This window comes from Schistocerca nitens, chromosome 5, assembly GCF_023898315.1.
Source record: "Schistocerca nitens isolate TAMUIC-IGC-003100 chromosome 5, iqSchNite1.1, whole genome shotgun sequence".
Taxonomy (NCBI): Eukaryota; Metazoa; Arthropoda; class Insecta; order Orthoptera; family Acrididae; genus Schistocerca; species Schistocerca nitens.
The window spans coordinates 47,042,496-47,059,788 of NC_064618.1; the positions used below are offsets into that span (position 1 = coordinate 47,042,496).

The 17,293-nt window shown below is 43.2% G+C and overlaps 1 protein-coding gene across 1 annotated transcript in view; it reads left to right on the forward strand.

The window, feature by feature from the left end:
• Positions 1-17,293, forward strand: part of LOC126259733 (proteasome subunit beta type-1) — a 50,873-nt gene that overhangs the window by 25,167 nt on the left and 8,413 nt on the right. The window contains exon 3 of the mRNA XM_049956716.1: positions 8,945-9,181. Coding sequence (XP_049812673.1) covers positions 8,945-9,181 — 237 coding nt within the window. The remainder of the gene's footprint in view (positions 1-8,944; positions 9,182-17,293) is intronic.

The following is a 17,293-nucleotide window of genomic DNA, read 5'->3' on the forward strand; positions in this document are numbered from 1 at the left end:
TTGGGCTATCAGTGCTACCCATGACACCCATTGGTTTTGACTATCCTCACTCTCCTTTGTGACCTTCACCAAGCTGGACAGTCCGTTCCCCCCCCCCCCCCCCCCCCCCCAGATCACTTCGGGATCCCAGGGAACAAAACACGCTAATCGGTTGGCCAACTTGTCTACCAGAATGCTGACTTTGGAGATGGGAATATTGTATCCGGATCTTCAGTTGACTGTAGGCCATCAGTTGTTGGAGGTTTTAACACGGATTGATGTTCCTTGCCCCCTCCCCTCCCTTCCTCGAATAAACTATGTGCTTTTCACATGGAATCCATTGTCCATTCTTCACTGTCAGCTTCACTTCGTCATCACTTAGCTGACCCATGGCCACATCCCTGGACAAGAGGATCTGCTCCACAGTCAGCATGGTGCCCATCTGATGATAGCCCACAATCTACTTGACTGCGCTAATTGGGCCACCTTACAGTGGGTAGTACCTCTAGTGGTAGCAAACAACACCAAAGCGGCTGACTAGCTTTTACATTTTACTCATGAAGGTGGTTTCTATTTCTCTCTGTGAAGTAGGGCACATTGGCCTTTTCAGCCACTTCTCACCTTTTTAATTCTTCTTATTGTTTTGCACTTGTTGTTGATTTACTGTCTCATTGTCATTGTCTTCTTTCCTGAGATTTTATCAGTTTTTCCATGTTGTTAGCTTTTCTGTGGTAATGGAGTATGTGGAAACACTGTCTGTGGTAATGGAGTATGTGGAAACACTGGTCAGATGAAGATAGTGCATCTCTCACCATATGGCACGTGTGGGGGCCCTTTGGCTACTTTCTGGGCAGGGCAGTTCTCCTACAGTCACCCTTTAACCCCCCCCCCTCTCCCCCCTCCCGCCCCTCACTTCCACTGTCTTCTATCCCATGGTTTTATTGATTCTCGGATACAATCGTGTTCATTAGGATTTGTCTTTTGTATCCTTACTCTCTGAGAACTATTTCCAATCTGACACACAAAGGATTGAGGGACAGATGACCTTGTAATTTGGGGTGTGTGTGTGTGTGTGTGTGTGTGTGTGTGTGTGTGTGTGTGTGTGTGTGTGTGTGTGTGTGACTTCAATTTGGAGGTTGGTAATCTAATTTGTCATTTTTATCAAAGATACTTTCATTCTGTTCTATTGTGAGAAATAGTTTCCACTCTATAATGTAGCCGCAGCATCATCATTCCTGACTGAAATATCTCTTACTTTTCTTGTAACGTTCTCTTTTGCATAATCACAATTGCATTCTCAGTTTTGAGATAGGTCTAATGAAGTTCATACGAATTATTATACAAGGTGTACAACTTCGCTTCTGCCGTTTTTTTTGCCCACATATGAGGCTTGAATGAAACCAGTCGGCAGGTATCACAACACATGTATCATTCAAAGTAGTTTCCATCGCTGGCCACCACTTTCTTCCATCTTTCGGGCAGTGTATGAATCCCACGTCAAAAAAATTGTTTATCTTTTGAAACGATCCACGAATCGATCCAATTTGTGATTTCTTCATGAGATCGGGAGCAATGTCCGGAAAATATGGCGGGTTGGGTAGGACTTCCCATTTTAACGTTTCCAAGTATGTTTTGACCTCTTTTGCAATGTGGGGTCGAGCGTTGTCGTGCTGCAAAATCACTTTCTCGTGCCTCTTGCTGTATTGTGGCCATTTTTCTTGTAATGCTTTGCTCATACACATTAATTGCATTCGATAACGAGCACCTGTGATTGTTTCACTTGGTTTTAACACCTCATAGTACATGGTGCCGAGCAGTCCCACCAAATGCAGAGCGTGATCTTGAAGCCGTGAATATTCAGTTTGGCTCTTGACGTGGAAGCATGACCAGGATATCCACATGATTTTTTGTGTTTTGGGTTATCGTAATGAACCTATTTTTCATCTCCGGTCACAATGTGATGCAGAAAGCCCTTCTGTTTTTGCATTTGAAGCAACTGTTCACAAACACACAAACGCAGTTCAATGTCTCTTGGTTTCAGCTCACACGGGACGCAAATCGTGCCAATTCTTCTTGTGTTTGATGCGAGTCTTCACTCAGCAATGTCTCCAATTATGCATCTTCGAAAACATTGTCTCTTCCACTACTATGCCGGTATACGATGTTAAAATCACCGTTCTTGAGGCGTTGAAACCACTCAGGACACGTTCTTTTACTAATAGCGTCCTTACCATATGTACTTGAGAGCATAAAATGAGACTCAGCCGCTGTTTTCTTCATATTGAAACAAAACAGTAACACCTCCTGCAAATGGTGAGAATTAGGCAGACTCAAATCAACTAATTTTTGAATGAAGTTATGTTGACCGAGATCCAAACTAACTGCCTGACGCCTGCGATCTGTTTCTTTTGACTGCTACTTACCATTGTTGCCACCTATCAGCAAAGCAGCACACTCACAATTAATTTATTTGGAGGGAAACTTCTGTGCGCACCACATAATATTATCTCCATCCAATTTCTTCTGTGCAGTTTTGGCAAGTTTTATAATTTTGTAAATAAGTTTAATAAAAATGTAACATTATTGAAAACATGTTACTTAAATGGACTATATTGACGAAAAGTATTGCATCCAGCAATTTAAATGTATTTGTGTAGTAAATAAATTACAAACTGTGTAAATCTGGAAAAAAAATCTACACGGTATTGTTTATGATCACTTTTATACGTGGATTTTATTGTGATGCATAATAAAGAAAAGATTTGACACTCAAATCATCGTTGGTGATCAATAAATTATTAATTGCAAATAAAAGGAGCTATAATTAAGAGACAAGAAAAATACCTCTTTCAACAATTGTTGCCTCTGTAGCTCAGTAGTCAGCATGGCTAAAAGTCGTGTGAGGGCCCTGGCTCCCTAGAAGTTCTTCACTGGGGAACTGGGTGTTGTTCTCATCATTATTTCATCACCACCGACACACAAGTTGCGGAAGTGACATCAAACAAAAAGACTTGCAACAGGCAGCCAAACTCCCCACTCCTGGCCAAAATACACCATATGCACATTTTATTTGCTGTGAGCTAAGAAAGCTCATTTTTTATGTTACTGTAGCAAAGTTTAGCAACTCTGTCTTATTTTGATGACAACATATCTGAATTTGACAATCTGCTTTCATCCATAACTAACTTTAAGATACTTTCTTTTATCATATATAACTTGCAGAAAATGCATTGACAAAATGTTGTCAGTCATTTTCATAAATATCTTGAAGGCTATTTGGCTGTTTGGATAAGCATCTCTTAACCCACACTTTGAGAAAACCTTCAAAATGTTGAAATAGGAGGCCGTGTCAGTGCCCTTAATCAGCTCTTTTGCCTGCAACTTGAGAGCAGATACTTACACTAGCTCCACTGGTATCAGTATCCTTGTAATAGGTGACTTTTTTCAAGATGAGATACAAAACTTTGATTTAAGGTGTTCCCTGACAGGGAATTAGTCAGATAAAATATTTTGATGTATGAGAGGTCTGTCTCCTATTGCATGTAGTCTTGAAGCACTCTACCTCAAACAGCTTCTCAGAACATATTGTGTGTGACTCACATTCAACCACATCTCCAGCTATTTTCACCTTCCTCAACCTCTTAACAACAAAACTGCTTTGGATGGATATAGAGTTACAAACATCTTTGGCTTTGTATTTATGCACACCTGCTTTGCATAGATATTTAATAAAAACCAAACACCTAAGTCGATGCTGTCCAAGGGTAGCACTCTACCATTGCAGTGATTTGTTCGTGCAGTGCACTCCAGTTTTATTACCATATCAGACTACACTTCTATAAGGCATAAACATCTGTAATTGATTTCTTTAAGAATAATAGCAGCTGTTGCTTTTGGTCCATTTATCATTGTTGGTTGTACCACATAACTCCTTGTGTATGGGTGCTAAGTTGTTCTTCTGAAGAACAGCTTGATGCCTAGAAGACCATCTTGTATCATAGTGCCTCTTAAGTTGTTTTAATACAGCTGAGTAAAGATTCTCACCTCAATGCAGTGGTGCTGAAAAAGTTGGAAAACTGCAACAACTTCTTTGAGAAAAAGGTGTTTAGAAAGGTTGATACTATTTGCTGCACGAGCAACAGATTTAGCAAGGTCATATATATATGCTTGATGCATTTATATTTTTCTGACATGTTCAAACCATTATCTGAAGCTTGGCCAGGACAGATTTCAATGTCCAACGTCCACTGCTCGGTTTCTGCAATATTTCTTCAAATAATCCTCTTCTTGTTTTTTTCTGATAACTTTTTATGAAATCATCAAAATTTTCTTCTTCTAAACATTTCCCATCCTTAATGTAGACATACCTAATGATTTGTCTCATCTGTTCTGAGTGTGCTGTGTTTGTAGTATAACAAAACTTGATAGAGAAGTATTTAGCACTTTTTACCTTGCTCAGTATTTCAGAAAAAACCTCATTTCTCAAAATTTCTATTACCTCCTTTTAAATTTTAAGAGAAAACTAGCTTGGAACATACTTTCCTCTTCCCATATCTTCCACTTCTTCAAACATTTGAAGATAATAGTGACTAATAGGCTCCAAAGTACTCAAAAACACACCACATCTGTTGTCTCCAATGGATTCTGAACTTCCCCTGGTAGGTAAGTTGTTCCTGTTGCAGTGGAGGATTACATTCACAGCATCTGCAGAATGGCTAGTTTTGCAAAATGACTTGGCTCTGAATCATTTCCTTCTTCAGACTTGATCACCGTCTGTTGGAGCAATCTGATTGTGGCTGCCTCCTTCTTTCGCAGTCTTGCTATCTTGTTCTTGTAAAACATTACTATCATGTCGATCTACTTCTAACAGATTTATTTCTATTTGTTCTTCATTCAGCAGACGGTTTCCAAGTGCAGATAATAGTTTCTTTCTATCTTCATTTTTTGTTTTTTGCTTTTTCTATATTGACTACCAAAAGGTTTTTTGGGCCCATTTGTGAAAAGAAAAAATTGGTAATATGAATGACAAAATAAATGTCCCTATATTCAATGCTGACTATATAAATTTGTGAAATTTTGTTTAGTTTTTTGTTTGCAACTTACTAAACTTAAAACCACTACTCAACAACTTGATTTGTGCATTAGATTGGGGGGGAGGGGCAGGGGGGGGGGGGAAACAGATAAGAGCTTAACATGTTTTTTCTGCTGTTTGAAATACAGTTGACTTTATTGTAAATGCAAATTGGAATTTTTTACATCATTAACATATTATTGCTTGAATGGAAGATTAATTTGCAAAGGACTTGGATTATCTGCCACCAAAAAATAAATGCCCAGTCGAAATGAGCACTTTGAATTGTGTACCTGGGTGGATGCACATAGTCTGACAAGGAGTCGGGCAGGCCAGGATTGAAATATGATGCCAGCACAGGGACCAATTATGTATAGGTAATAATGATGAAAATTAAGTAGCCAAACAAACTTTACATCTGACCAGGTGGGCAGCAACATTGTGTTCACTAGAGAGAGAGAGAGAGAGAGAGAGAGAGAGAGGGGGGGGGGGGGGGATAGTTACAGCACAAGTCACAGAATACACTCTGACTCCAGTATTCATACAAGAGGGTGCAGGCGATGTTGCAATGGCTGCTGAGTTGGGGACTTTGGCTTTGTGCTCATCACCTTGAGAATGAGTGCTCTATGTGGTCAAACGGGATGTGCAGGCAGTTACTGGTATGCAATGTAGGTGTTGCATGAGCTGTGCATAATCTATCAAGGACTGTCCATATGTTAAATTCATTGTAGCATTAACTGTAAGTGATGCTATTCACCACTCTGCAATGACGGTAAAAATTTTCTTTCTTTATGTCAATAACAATTCTGTAACAAAATGTGGGTGTTAGATTTCTGCAAGAAATTTCCTCACCCTAAATTGATACCGTTACATTCTTGCAATCACGATTAATGCTTATGTTACAAATTGTATACACCTTTGTGTTATACTTCTCAGCAATGGAGGGAAGTAAATAGACTTACTTGGGTACAGACTTTTGCTTCCACTTCTCGTAGTCTTGCCTGTCAGCAATTGAGCTCTCATCTCCTTATCTATAAATTTAACATTAACAGCATGTTGTTGTGCCTGTCCACAAGGAGATCCTTGTTAGCACAGCAAGGTAACAATTCACATGGCTTTCAACAGGAAAGTTGCTGTGCCCATTCCACAGATTGCTTTATCGAGAAATACTAAAATTAATAAAATCTTCATGGGTTACTCGCCGCATAAGGTTGCAGTGAGAGCGAGATGTTATGGAAAGGCTATCATCTGTTTCCATCTCCTGGTGAAGAAACAACCATGTCACAGGTGATGTTCAATCAGGTAACTTATGTAAGTGCAAATAGGATTACAGCTTGACCAAGTGAAGTTTGTACCTGGAGGCTGTACTGTGTCATGTTGTGCTGCTGTGTGAGGGAGAAAGAGCTAGTTGAGAACTTGGTGCAAAGGGGAAAATAGCTAGGACAGGCTGTATTCTTCTCCTTTGCAGAGAAATAATACAGATGTGTTAAAAAAGGGCATCTAAGTAATATAGAAAATGATTTATTGTTGAGGAAGAGTCGGCATGTATATATAGTAAGACTAAAGTTAAATCTTTTAATTATTGTTGTTTCACATTCAAGTAATTCAAAGCACTCAAACTTGATGCTCAAAATGGCTTCTGCAAAGGCAGTGTATGCACAGGCTGTTTATTCAATATTGGCAAAGTTAATAGAAAAACAGAGAATACCATTTACCAAATACATAGGTTTTATTGATTGAGAGTAAACAGTAAACTTACTTCAAGTCTTACTGATGAAGAGCCTGCCACATCTAATAAGAGTAATAAAAAGGTTCTGACAATACCACCACTAGCAACGTAGGTTAGAAATCAGATTAATAATGTTGCTCACGCAGCATATGTTCGCTTTATTGGGCAACAACAAAGTTATTGACTGTGGATGGTATCGTCAGAATGGAAATAATGAAGTCACTGTAAAAAAGGTCATTAATTTAGGCACTTATCTTGAATGTATTTCCACGTAGATTTTGTCAAAGTTGTTACAGCTCATCTTGTTGATTCTAGGGTGATTCCACTTTGACTGCTAGAAGGTCCAGATCTGTATTTTAGGAATATTTGAAGACCTAACAAATGCGTTTTTCAAGAAATTCTTAATGATCAATCCCAGATCAGAATAATGGTATGGTAGAAATAATTTTTGACTTGGTGTTCACGATCCACATTTTTATTAAACTTCTTGTAAATTCACATATACTTCTTCTTAATTGTCACATCATTAAGAAAACAGTTTTGTATCAATCTTCATATATTTAATTTCCACTTTAACCAAACACAAGACTTAACTGTTTTTACAAAGCGAAATAACAACTTAACTTCTGCAAAGTGAAACAAAGATTGCTCTGCGCGCATTCGCGCCACAATGGTTACAAGTAAGTCAAATATTATGACAGTCTCACAGAAATGAATACACACAAGAACCATATCACTGTAATATCGATGTATTGGAGTACCTATACATTAATAAAACCAAATGTGAATATTATCACAAAATGTGTCTGTTACTTCGCAGAATAGTAGTACGATATTACTGGTATCAAGAACTGGTATTGGAGTGCCGTAATGGTCACGTAAACAAAGAACCATTACAAGGTGTAGAGAAAACAAATACATAACAGAATTCTAGATGAGGTAACCCACAGCTTTAGACAAGGGGGTCCACTTGTCATTCGCACTATTTCGTTTCTACTCCGATGTCATTAATGAACGACAGAAGAAAATACCTACATATTTTCAAATTAACATTATTCTAAACACAAGGATCTTTCCAGTTGATAGCAATTTTAGCCGACTCAGATGATGATCTCCGTAAAAGTTGCACGTACTAATGAAAATAGCACAGGAATATTGTTTCAACATCTCTACAACAGACAAAAGTGATGGCATTCAGAAGAAGTTAGCCACTTCGGGCCAGTATATTTCTCAATGATAAAACAGAGTAGGTCAAAAAGTTCTTTCACCTGAGCAGCGACGTTACTTGTGCATCATGTCAAAAAAAGTTTCAGATTTTGTGTGGAATAATCAAGTGAAATTTTTTGGAATAGCAGATGGGAGACACTTCCAAAGTCAAAAAAAGTAATGGCAGTGGCAAAATTATCCTGTGGAAATGAATACTGGACACCAATGCAACGAGATGTCAGACAAATAAAAGGTGCAGAAAAGATATACCCTAGAAATGTGATGGGCTGTAGCTTACTGTACAAGAGCGAAAAAGTAGATGAGAACTGAAGACATTTGAAATCAGTAAACAAATAATAAAATGCAGAAGGAAAGAGAAATCAGTCTCAATAGGGAACAGTGTTTTGTTATCAAATTTCAAGGTTGTTTCTCCTTCCCTCACAAGACATAACGCAATCTTATCACAGACTACCACTGTGCAAATGCAGTTTCTGAATGACAAAATTGCTGCATAATCTTTTTGTGTGTATGTAATGTAGTGGGAATTAATCTTACCTGCTTTACTGAAATTCTAATCATTTTAATATGTACACATGAAGTACACTTCATGTCAATTTGGTGTTCATAGCATACTGCCTTCATGCTGTTGCAGTTTTAATGGTCAGTAGTGTAGATATTCTGTGGCATACTGAAGTGGGTCATGTAAATTTAATCCTCTGTCCCCATCTTCAGCAGTGTCAGTGCTTTGCTTCTAATAAGTAAAGTGACACAGTAATCTCCAACCATAATTCCTTCTACAATTTATCACCTTGTTGCCTTTCATAATGAAAAACGTTGATGCTGCACTCTTCTGTACTATTGTTGACCTTGTTATTAAATATAACGTTTGACTACTGTGTACTGAATTTAGCTTAAAAATGGAGGGGACTGTCATACAATTTCTTCTTTTCTTCTTTCAGATGTACCTGCATGAACACCAAAAACCAATGGCAACACCAGCAGTGGCACAGATGCTATCCACTATGCTGTACTATAAAAGGTTCTTCCCATATTATGTCTCCAACATCTTAGCGGGACTGGATGCAGATGGACGTGGTTGTGTGTTCAGTTACGACCCTATTGGTCATTGTGAAAGATCTAATTATCGTGCTGGTGGATCGGCTGGTGCTCTTCTGCAACCTCTGTTGGACAACCAGGTCTGTTAACTTTTTCCCAAATTTGTATATGCAACTAGCAAACTGCCCTAACTTAGTATGGGTAGCACTAAGTTTCTATGACTGGGCAACTTGTCTGGCATAGTAGTAATTTTGTTTGAGCCAGTGCATAGAGTTATGATTTAAATTCAGAGAACAGCTCTTTCATGAGTTTGTGCGTGGTGCTCACAGGATCCTGAGCTATTGTGACCCTTTCTTCCCATTCCCTTCCCAGTAGCCCTCCCCTGTCCCCGCCTCTGCCCCCTCCTTCCCCTCTCTATGCCCTTGCTTAGTTGCCCGAGCTATCCTCTGGGTTCCTGGTATTCGTTCTAGTTGTTTTTTTTCCCACCTTTCCTTTTCAGCATTATTGGTCCCTTAGTGGGGTTTGATTTCGGGACAAACAACGTACTCAGTATCTTCAACATGTGGCCTTACCATCTCTTCCATCTATTTCTTGACACCATTGTCCTTTAACATTAGACAGCCAGCACAGTATCCAGTCCGTGTGGTACTGTTGTTACGTACCCTTTCAGCTGAGCCCCCTGACAACACAGAAATTACACTTCTGGTACCTGAGCTGATACCTCCCCATGTATGCTTAGGAGTGGGTGCTTGTCATTCTGGAGCATCGGAACTCCCAAAAATGGCCATTAAAAGTGCCAGACAAGCCTTGCTATGGCTGGGTGGTACCCACGGGGAGCACCCCTGATCTGAGGTGTGGTATCAGAATGGGTGCTTTTGCGAATGAAGTGCATTAGGCTGAGTCCGACCATTCTTCTGTGGCTGTCTCTTTAGTTGACAATCAATCTTCAATGATGTTTCTTATAACTCTGCGGCCCTCCTCTGGCTACACGCTGGGAGGAGGGCCAGGTGACGGCTCAAAGTGAAAACCATTCCACGCTACCTGGTCTGCACGTGGACTAACAGGGACACTTTCACAGCCACCAACCGATTATTTTTTGTAGAAACCATGGGAGACAAGTTTGGCAAAGTGGACTTGCAGAGTAAGATGTGGTCAGGTTTGCTGTTGATCAGAACCTCTTCTGCCGCCCAATCTGTGGCCCTTCGTGCCTTTGACCATCTTGGCCACATCCCCGTGTCCATTACTCCTGACCAGTCTTCAAATATGGCTCAGGGAGTCAGTCTGGAATAGTGAGGCGTTCATTTTGTTCAACATGTTCAGAAAGGCCTTAAGGATAATCTAATTGATACTGACACCTTTATTCTGCCTTTTGACTAGGATAGGGACACTTTCCCAGAGGTCAGTGTGATGTGAAGCCGTACTTTCCACCATCGATGAGGTGTTTTCACATTTTGGGCGCATGTCTTATCACTGTACAGAGGACTCTCTATGCGGTGAATGTGGATACCCACGCCATGACCATCACTCGCCACATGTGCTGGATTATCCTAAAACCCCAAACCCTTGGTCTGGTTTATTGATGAAATCTTTATAATCTGGACTCAAGGTCAGAACACCTTATCCTCATTCCTCCACAATCTCAGCACCTTCTTTCCCACCCCCTTCATCTTGTCTTCCTCCACCGTGTCATGCCACCTTCCTAGATGCCTATCTCCTCCTCTCAGATGGCTCCACCCACACATTGGTCCACATCAGATACAGTAATCACCAACAGTACCTGCACTTTCACACCCACCATCCCTTCCACACCAAAAAATCCCCCCCCCCCCTCCTACATACAGCCTTGCCACCAGTGGTAGGCAAATTTGCAGTGATGAGAACTCCCTCGCCCAGTATGCTGATGCCACACCCACCCCCAATCCCCTGCCACAGGGATAATACCCTTATGGACGGCCCAGATGCAAGACCTGTCCAATCCACTAACCAAGCCCCACCTACTTCAGTCCCGTCACAGACTTATCCTATCCCATCAGAGGCTGGCGCCCACCAGCTGTCAATTAAATTAATGGTCAGCACCAAACTGTTGTCAAAAACAAGGCAGACCATCCAGTGGCACAATATGCAGCAGAATACAACATGTGAGATTTTAGTGGCTGCTTCACAACCTCGATTTCCTTGCTTGCATGATAGTTACACAGCTCAGCTGGCTGATTCGTCTCTATCTACATAGGCATGATGCAAACCACTGTGAAGTGCAAGGCAGAAGGTACATCTCATTGCCCCAATTAAAGGGTTTCTTCCTGTTCCATTCGCATATGAAGTGTGGAAAGAATGATTCTCTAGTTAATCTAATCTTGATCCCTAATTGAGCAATGACTAGGGGGTTGTAGCATATTTCAGGAGTCACCATTTGAAGCTAGTTCGTGATACTTCGGAAGTAAGCTTTCTTGGGATAATTTGTGTCTGTCTTCAAAAGTCCACCAGTTCAGTTTCTTCAGCATCTCTCTCGCTCCCATGTGCCAAACAAACCTGTGACCATTTGTGCTGCTCTTCTCTGTATAGTCAGTGTCCCCTGTTAGTGCTATTTGGTATGGGTTCCACACACTTGATCAGTATTCCAGAATGGGTTGCACAAGTGGTTGCTTACAAATGTCATTTGTAGACTGACTGCATTTTCACAGTATTCTACTAATAAACAGAGGTCTACTAGCTGCGTTACCCACAACAGCCTATGTGATCATTCCATTTAATGTCCCTAAAAAGTGTTACACCCAGTTATTTGTAGGAGTTAGCTGATTCCAGCTGTGAGTCATTGATATTATAGTCATAGGATACTACTTTTTTGTTAAGTGCACAGTTTTACATTTTTAAATGTTTAAAGCAAATTATCAATCTTCACACCACTTTTAAATCATACCAAGATCCGGTATTATGCAGTTTCTTCCTGGCAATACTTCACTATAGAGAACTGTGTCGCCTGCAAAATGTTTGACGTTACTGTCAATATTGTATGCAAGATCGTTAATGTTCGACATGAACAGCAGTGGTACCAAAACACTTCCCTGGGGCACACAAAGTTACTTTGCGTCTGACTGTGACTCTCCATCTAAGATAAAATGCTGCATCCTCCCTACCAAAAAATCCTCATTCCAGTCACAAATTTTGCTCAATACCCCATACGGTTGTACTTTTGACAATAGGTGTAGATGTACTGAGTCAAATGCTTGTTGGAAATAGAGAAATACTACATTTACGTGACTGCCTTTATCCAGAGCTTTTATTATATCATATGAGGAAAGTGTGAGATGGATATCGCATGATTGATGCAGGACTCATGATGATGCAGGTCATTTTGTTACACACACCTCATTATGTCTGAGCTCAGAATATGTTCTAAGATTCTACAACACATCGATGTCACGAATATTGGACTTTGCTGCGGCTGGGTGGCGCCCCTGGGGAGGGCCCCTAGTCGGAGTGGGTGACATCAGGGGGGATGACACACGACGAAGCATAGTCCATCATCTCTTGCAGGTGGTGAAACACCAGCAGTCTCTAAGCGATCATGAGCTCAATTCAACGCACAGACATATGACCCCGAATCGTTCCCCTCCCTGGCTACACCATGGAAAGAACGTCAGACTAAGGATGGCAGCGGATCTTATTTGCCCTGGTACCTTGTATGCTAGAGAGCTGATTAGGAATCTTCCATGACGATGAAGCCTCAGTTTTTTGTTGATTATTTAGAGGACAAGTTCGGGGAGGTGGAGGGCTTGACCAAAATGAGATCTGGGTCAGTCTTGATCAAAACAGCATCCTCTGCCCAGTCACGGGAGTTAATCGCTTGTGACAAGCTGGGGGAGTTTTCTGTAACCATCACGCCCCATAAGAGCGTAAATATGGTCCAGGGTATCATATTTCACAGAGACCTTCTTTTGCAGTCCGATGATGAGCTCTGTGCCAATTTAGAGCGGGAGATGTACATTTCGTCCAGCATGTCCACCGGGGTCCGAAGGATAATCAGGTTGCCACCGGTGCCTTCATCTTAGCCTTTGAGGGTGATACATTGCCCGAGAAGGTCAAGATGATGGTCTACCTCTGTGATGTAAACCCCTATATCCCTCCCCCAATGCGGTTCTTCAAGTGCTGGAAGTTCGGCCATTCGGCCATATGTCTTCCCCCTATACTTCCAGCATCACATGCCAAGATTGCGAATGCCCATCACATCCCAATACTCAACGTGCCCCACCTCCCATCTGTGTCAACTGCAGAGAGCACCATTCACCTTTCTCGCCTGACTGCAGGATTCTCCAGAAAGAAAGGAAAATCGTGGAGTAAAAGACCCTGGACAGACTGACCTGCACTAAGGCTAGGAGAAAATTGGAACCCCTGCATCCTGTGCATACGACATCGTCTTACGCGGTCACTACAACAGTTCTGGCACTATCAGCTCCGCCAACCCAGGTCACCTCTCAGAGCCGGAAGACCACACCTGCCCCCTTGATGGTGGGGGGGCATTTCCCTCCCTGTTGCTCCTGCACCACCTACTTCGGGAGCAAACCCCCCCCCCCCCCCCCCCAATACCATCCGGAACATCCGTCCCCACTTTTAAGCCAGAGAAGCATAAGTTGTCTTCGGCTTCTCTCGCTAGGAGGGGTCACTCCCTTCTCAGGTTTCTTCTATTGGGAAAGACAACACCCGCCAGTGGCTGAAGAGCCAAAAACTGCTGGTCATAGGGCTTCGCAATCATCCTCAGTCCCGGAGACTGAGCTGGTGAAGTTCTCCCAGCCAGAGAAGGCCAAGGAGCAGCGAGAGAAATCCAAAAAGAAAACCCCTAAGACCAAGGAAATTGCGGTGGCACCCACACCACCGCTACCTACAAGCTCTGCGGCTGAGGATGGGGTGGAGATTTTGGTGTTCACTCAGGACCTAGATCTCACCAGACACAATGGATATAGACTGCTCAGGCAATAAATCTGTGGCAGCAGGTGTTTGAGGCATAAACTGCCTCATTGAATGTTCCATGCCTCTGCTGTCTCACAGTGTCATCCTCCAGTGGAATTGCGGCGGTTTTTGCACCACCTGGCTGAGTCACGGCAACTGTTGAGCTTTATACGTGCTATCTGCATTGCCCTCCGGGAACCTGGCTCCCAGCAATGCGCACCCCTGCCCTCTGCGGCTATAAAGGATATTACAGGAACTGTAGCGACTATAATCGAGTGTCAGGTGGAGATTGCATTTATGTCCTAAACTCGGTCTGTGGTTAACATGTGTCCCTTCAAACCCCTCTCGAAGCTGTGGCTGTCAGAATGACGACGACGCAGGAAATAACTGTCTGCAATGTACATCTTCCTCCAGATGGTGCAGTACCCCTGAATGTATTAGCTACACTGATTGATCAACTCCCTAAACCGTTCCTACTTTTGGGAGAATTTAACGCCCATAATACCTTGTGGGTTGGCACTGTGCTTACTGGCTGATGCAGAGATATTCGAAACTTTACTGTCTCAGTTCGACCTCTGCCTCTTAAATACTGGGGCCACCACCCATTTCAGTATGGCTCATGGTAGTTACTCGGCCATTGATTTATCAATTTGCAACACAGGACTTCTCCCATCTATGCACTGGAAAGCACATGACAACCTGTGTGGTAGTGACCACTTCCGTGTCTTCCTGTCCCTGCCCCAGCATCAGGCTCTCGGACGCCTACCCAGATGGGCTTTAAACAAGGCGGACTGGGAAACTTCCACCACTGCTGTCACCATTGAACCTCTCCCACATGGTAATGTCGATGTGATGGTTGAGCAAGTGACTACAACAATTGTTTCTGCACAGAAAACGGGATCCCTCACTCTTTAGGGTGCCTGAGGCATAAGGCAGTTCCTTGGTGGTCGCTGGAAGTCGCTGAAGCAATTAAGGGACGTTGGTGACCACTACAGCGGCATAAGCGGCACCCTTCCCTCGAACACCTCATAGCCTATAAACGGCTCCATGCCTGCATTCACCCGCTTATCAGACAATGGAAGCAGGATTGTTGGGAGAGATAAGTCTCAACCTTTGGGCACCATACATCACCTTACCAAGTCCGGGCAAAGATCAAATGTCTTTGTGGGTACTAGACCCCAACAGGTGTTGCTGGTGTTACCATAAATGGCGTGTTATCTATCGATGCAAACGCGATTGCCAAGCACTTCGCTTGAGCCTCTGCATCGGAGAATTACCCCCACCCCTCCCCCAGCTTTTCGCACTCTCAAACGGCTTCTGGAAGGGAAAGTCCTCTCATTCACTACACGCCACAGTGAATACTATAATGCCCCATTTACAGAGTGGGAGCTCCTCAGTGCCCTTGCACATTGCCCCGACACAGCTCCTGGGCCTGATTGGATCCACAGCCAGGTGATTAAACATCTCTTATCTGACTAAAAGCGACATATCCTTGTTGTCTTTAACCGGATCTGGTGCGATGGCATCTTTCCATCGCAGTCGCGGGAAAGCACTATCATTCCGGTGCTCAAACCTAGTAAAAACCTGATTGATGTGGATAGCTATCGGCCTCACCAACATTCTTTGTAAGCTGCTGGAACGCATGGTATGTCAGCGGTTGGGTTAGGTCCTGGAGTCACGTGGCCTATTGGCTCCATGTCAGGGCGGCTTCCGCCAGGGGCGCTCTACCACTGATAGATAATCTTGTGTCCCTCAAGTCTGCCACCCAAACAGCCTTTTCCAGATGGCAAGACCTGGTTGCCATCTTTTTTGATGCAGATAAAGCGTACGACACAACCTGGCGACATCATATCCTTGCCACATTGTATGAGTGGGGTCTCCGGGGCCCGCTCCCCATTTTTATCCAAAACTTCCTGTCACTCCATACTTTCCGTGTCCAAGTTGGTGCCTCCCAAGGTTCCATCCATATCCAGAAGAATGGAGTCCCGTAGGGCTTTGTATTGAGTGTCTCTCTATTTTTGGTGGCTATTAATGGTCTAGCAGCAGCTGTCGGGCCCTCAGTCTCATCTTCTCTGCATGTGGATCACTTCTGCATTTCGTACTGCTGCTCCAGTACTGGTGTTGCTTAGTCGCCCACAGGGAGCCATCCAGTGGGTTGTCGCCAACAGTTTCCAGTTTTCAGCCACAAAGTCGTGTCTCATGCACTTCTGCCAGCGTGGAAATGAGGCAGCTGATGCTGCTGCCAAGGCTGCAGCCCTCATACATCTGCCTGCTAAGTCTTACATTCCATCTGATGATCTCTGTGTTGCCATCTGTCGGCAGATGGTGTCTCTTTGGTATCAGCGCTGGTCCTTCATTCACAGAAACAAGCTCCGGGTTATTAAGCCTCTCCCAGCAGCTTGGATGACCTCCTCTCTGTCAACTTGCCATGAGATCTTTACCTTCATGATGAACCACTCACTGTAGTGGAGACATATTAATTCCCAGGATTGGTTTTCGATGCTCGATTGACTTGGCTTCATCAGCTTAAGCAAAAGTGCTGGCAGCACCTCAATACCCTCTGTTGCCTGAGCAACACCAGTTGGGGTGCAGATCGCTCTATGCTGCTGAGGCTCTACAGAGCCCTTCTCCAATCCCAAATCGACTATGGGAGTGTGGTTTATGGTTCGGCAGCGCCCTCAGCGTTGCATTTACTCGACCCTGTGCACCACTGCGGGTTTCGACTGGTGACAGGAGCTTTTGGGAAGAGTCCGGTGACCAGCGTACTGGTGGAGGGTGGAGTCCCTCCATTGCAGATCAGACGTGCACAACTGCTCGCCAGTTACGTTGCACACATTAGTAGCTCTCCTGAACATCCTAATTGCCATCTTCTTTTCCCAACCATGGCGATTCACCTCCAACATAGGCAGCCCAGGCCAGGGCTAACGATTGCGGTTCGCATGCAATCACTTCTGTCTGAACTGGAGTCCTTGCCTGTAGCACCTCTCCTTGAGGTCCATTCACGTACACCTCCGTAGTGTAGCTGTAGGCCGAAGCTTCACCTGGACCTTCCGCATGGCCATAAAAACTCCGTTAACCCTTCGGCTTTCTGCTCTCACTTCCTCTCAATTCTTGAAGTGTCCTGGGGCTCTGAAGTGGTTTACACCAACAGCTCGATGGCTGATGGTAATGTTGGCTTCGCCTTTGTCCACAGAGGCCATATTGAACAGCATTCCTTACCCAATGACTGCAGTGTATTCATTGCAGAGCTGGTAGCCATATCTCGTGCACTTCAGTATATCCATTCATGTCCCGAGGAATTGTTTCTT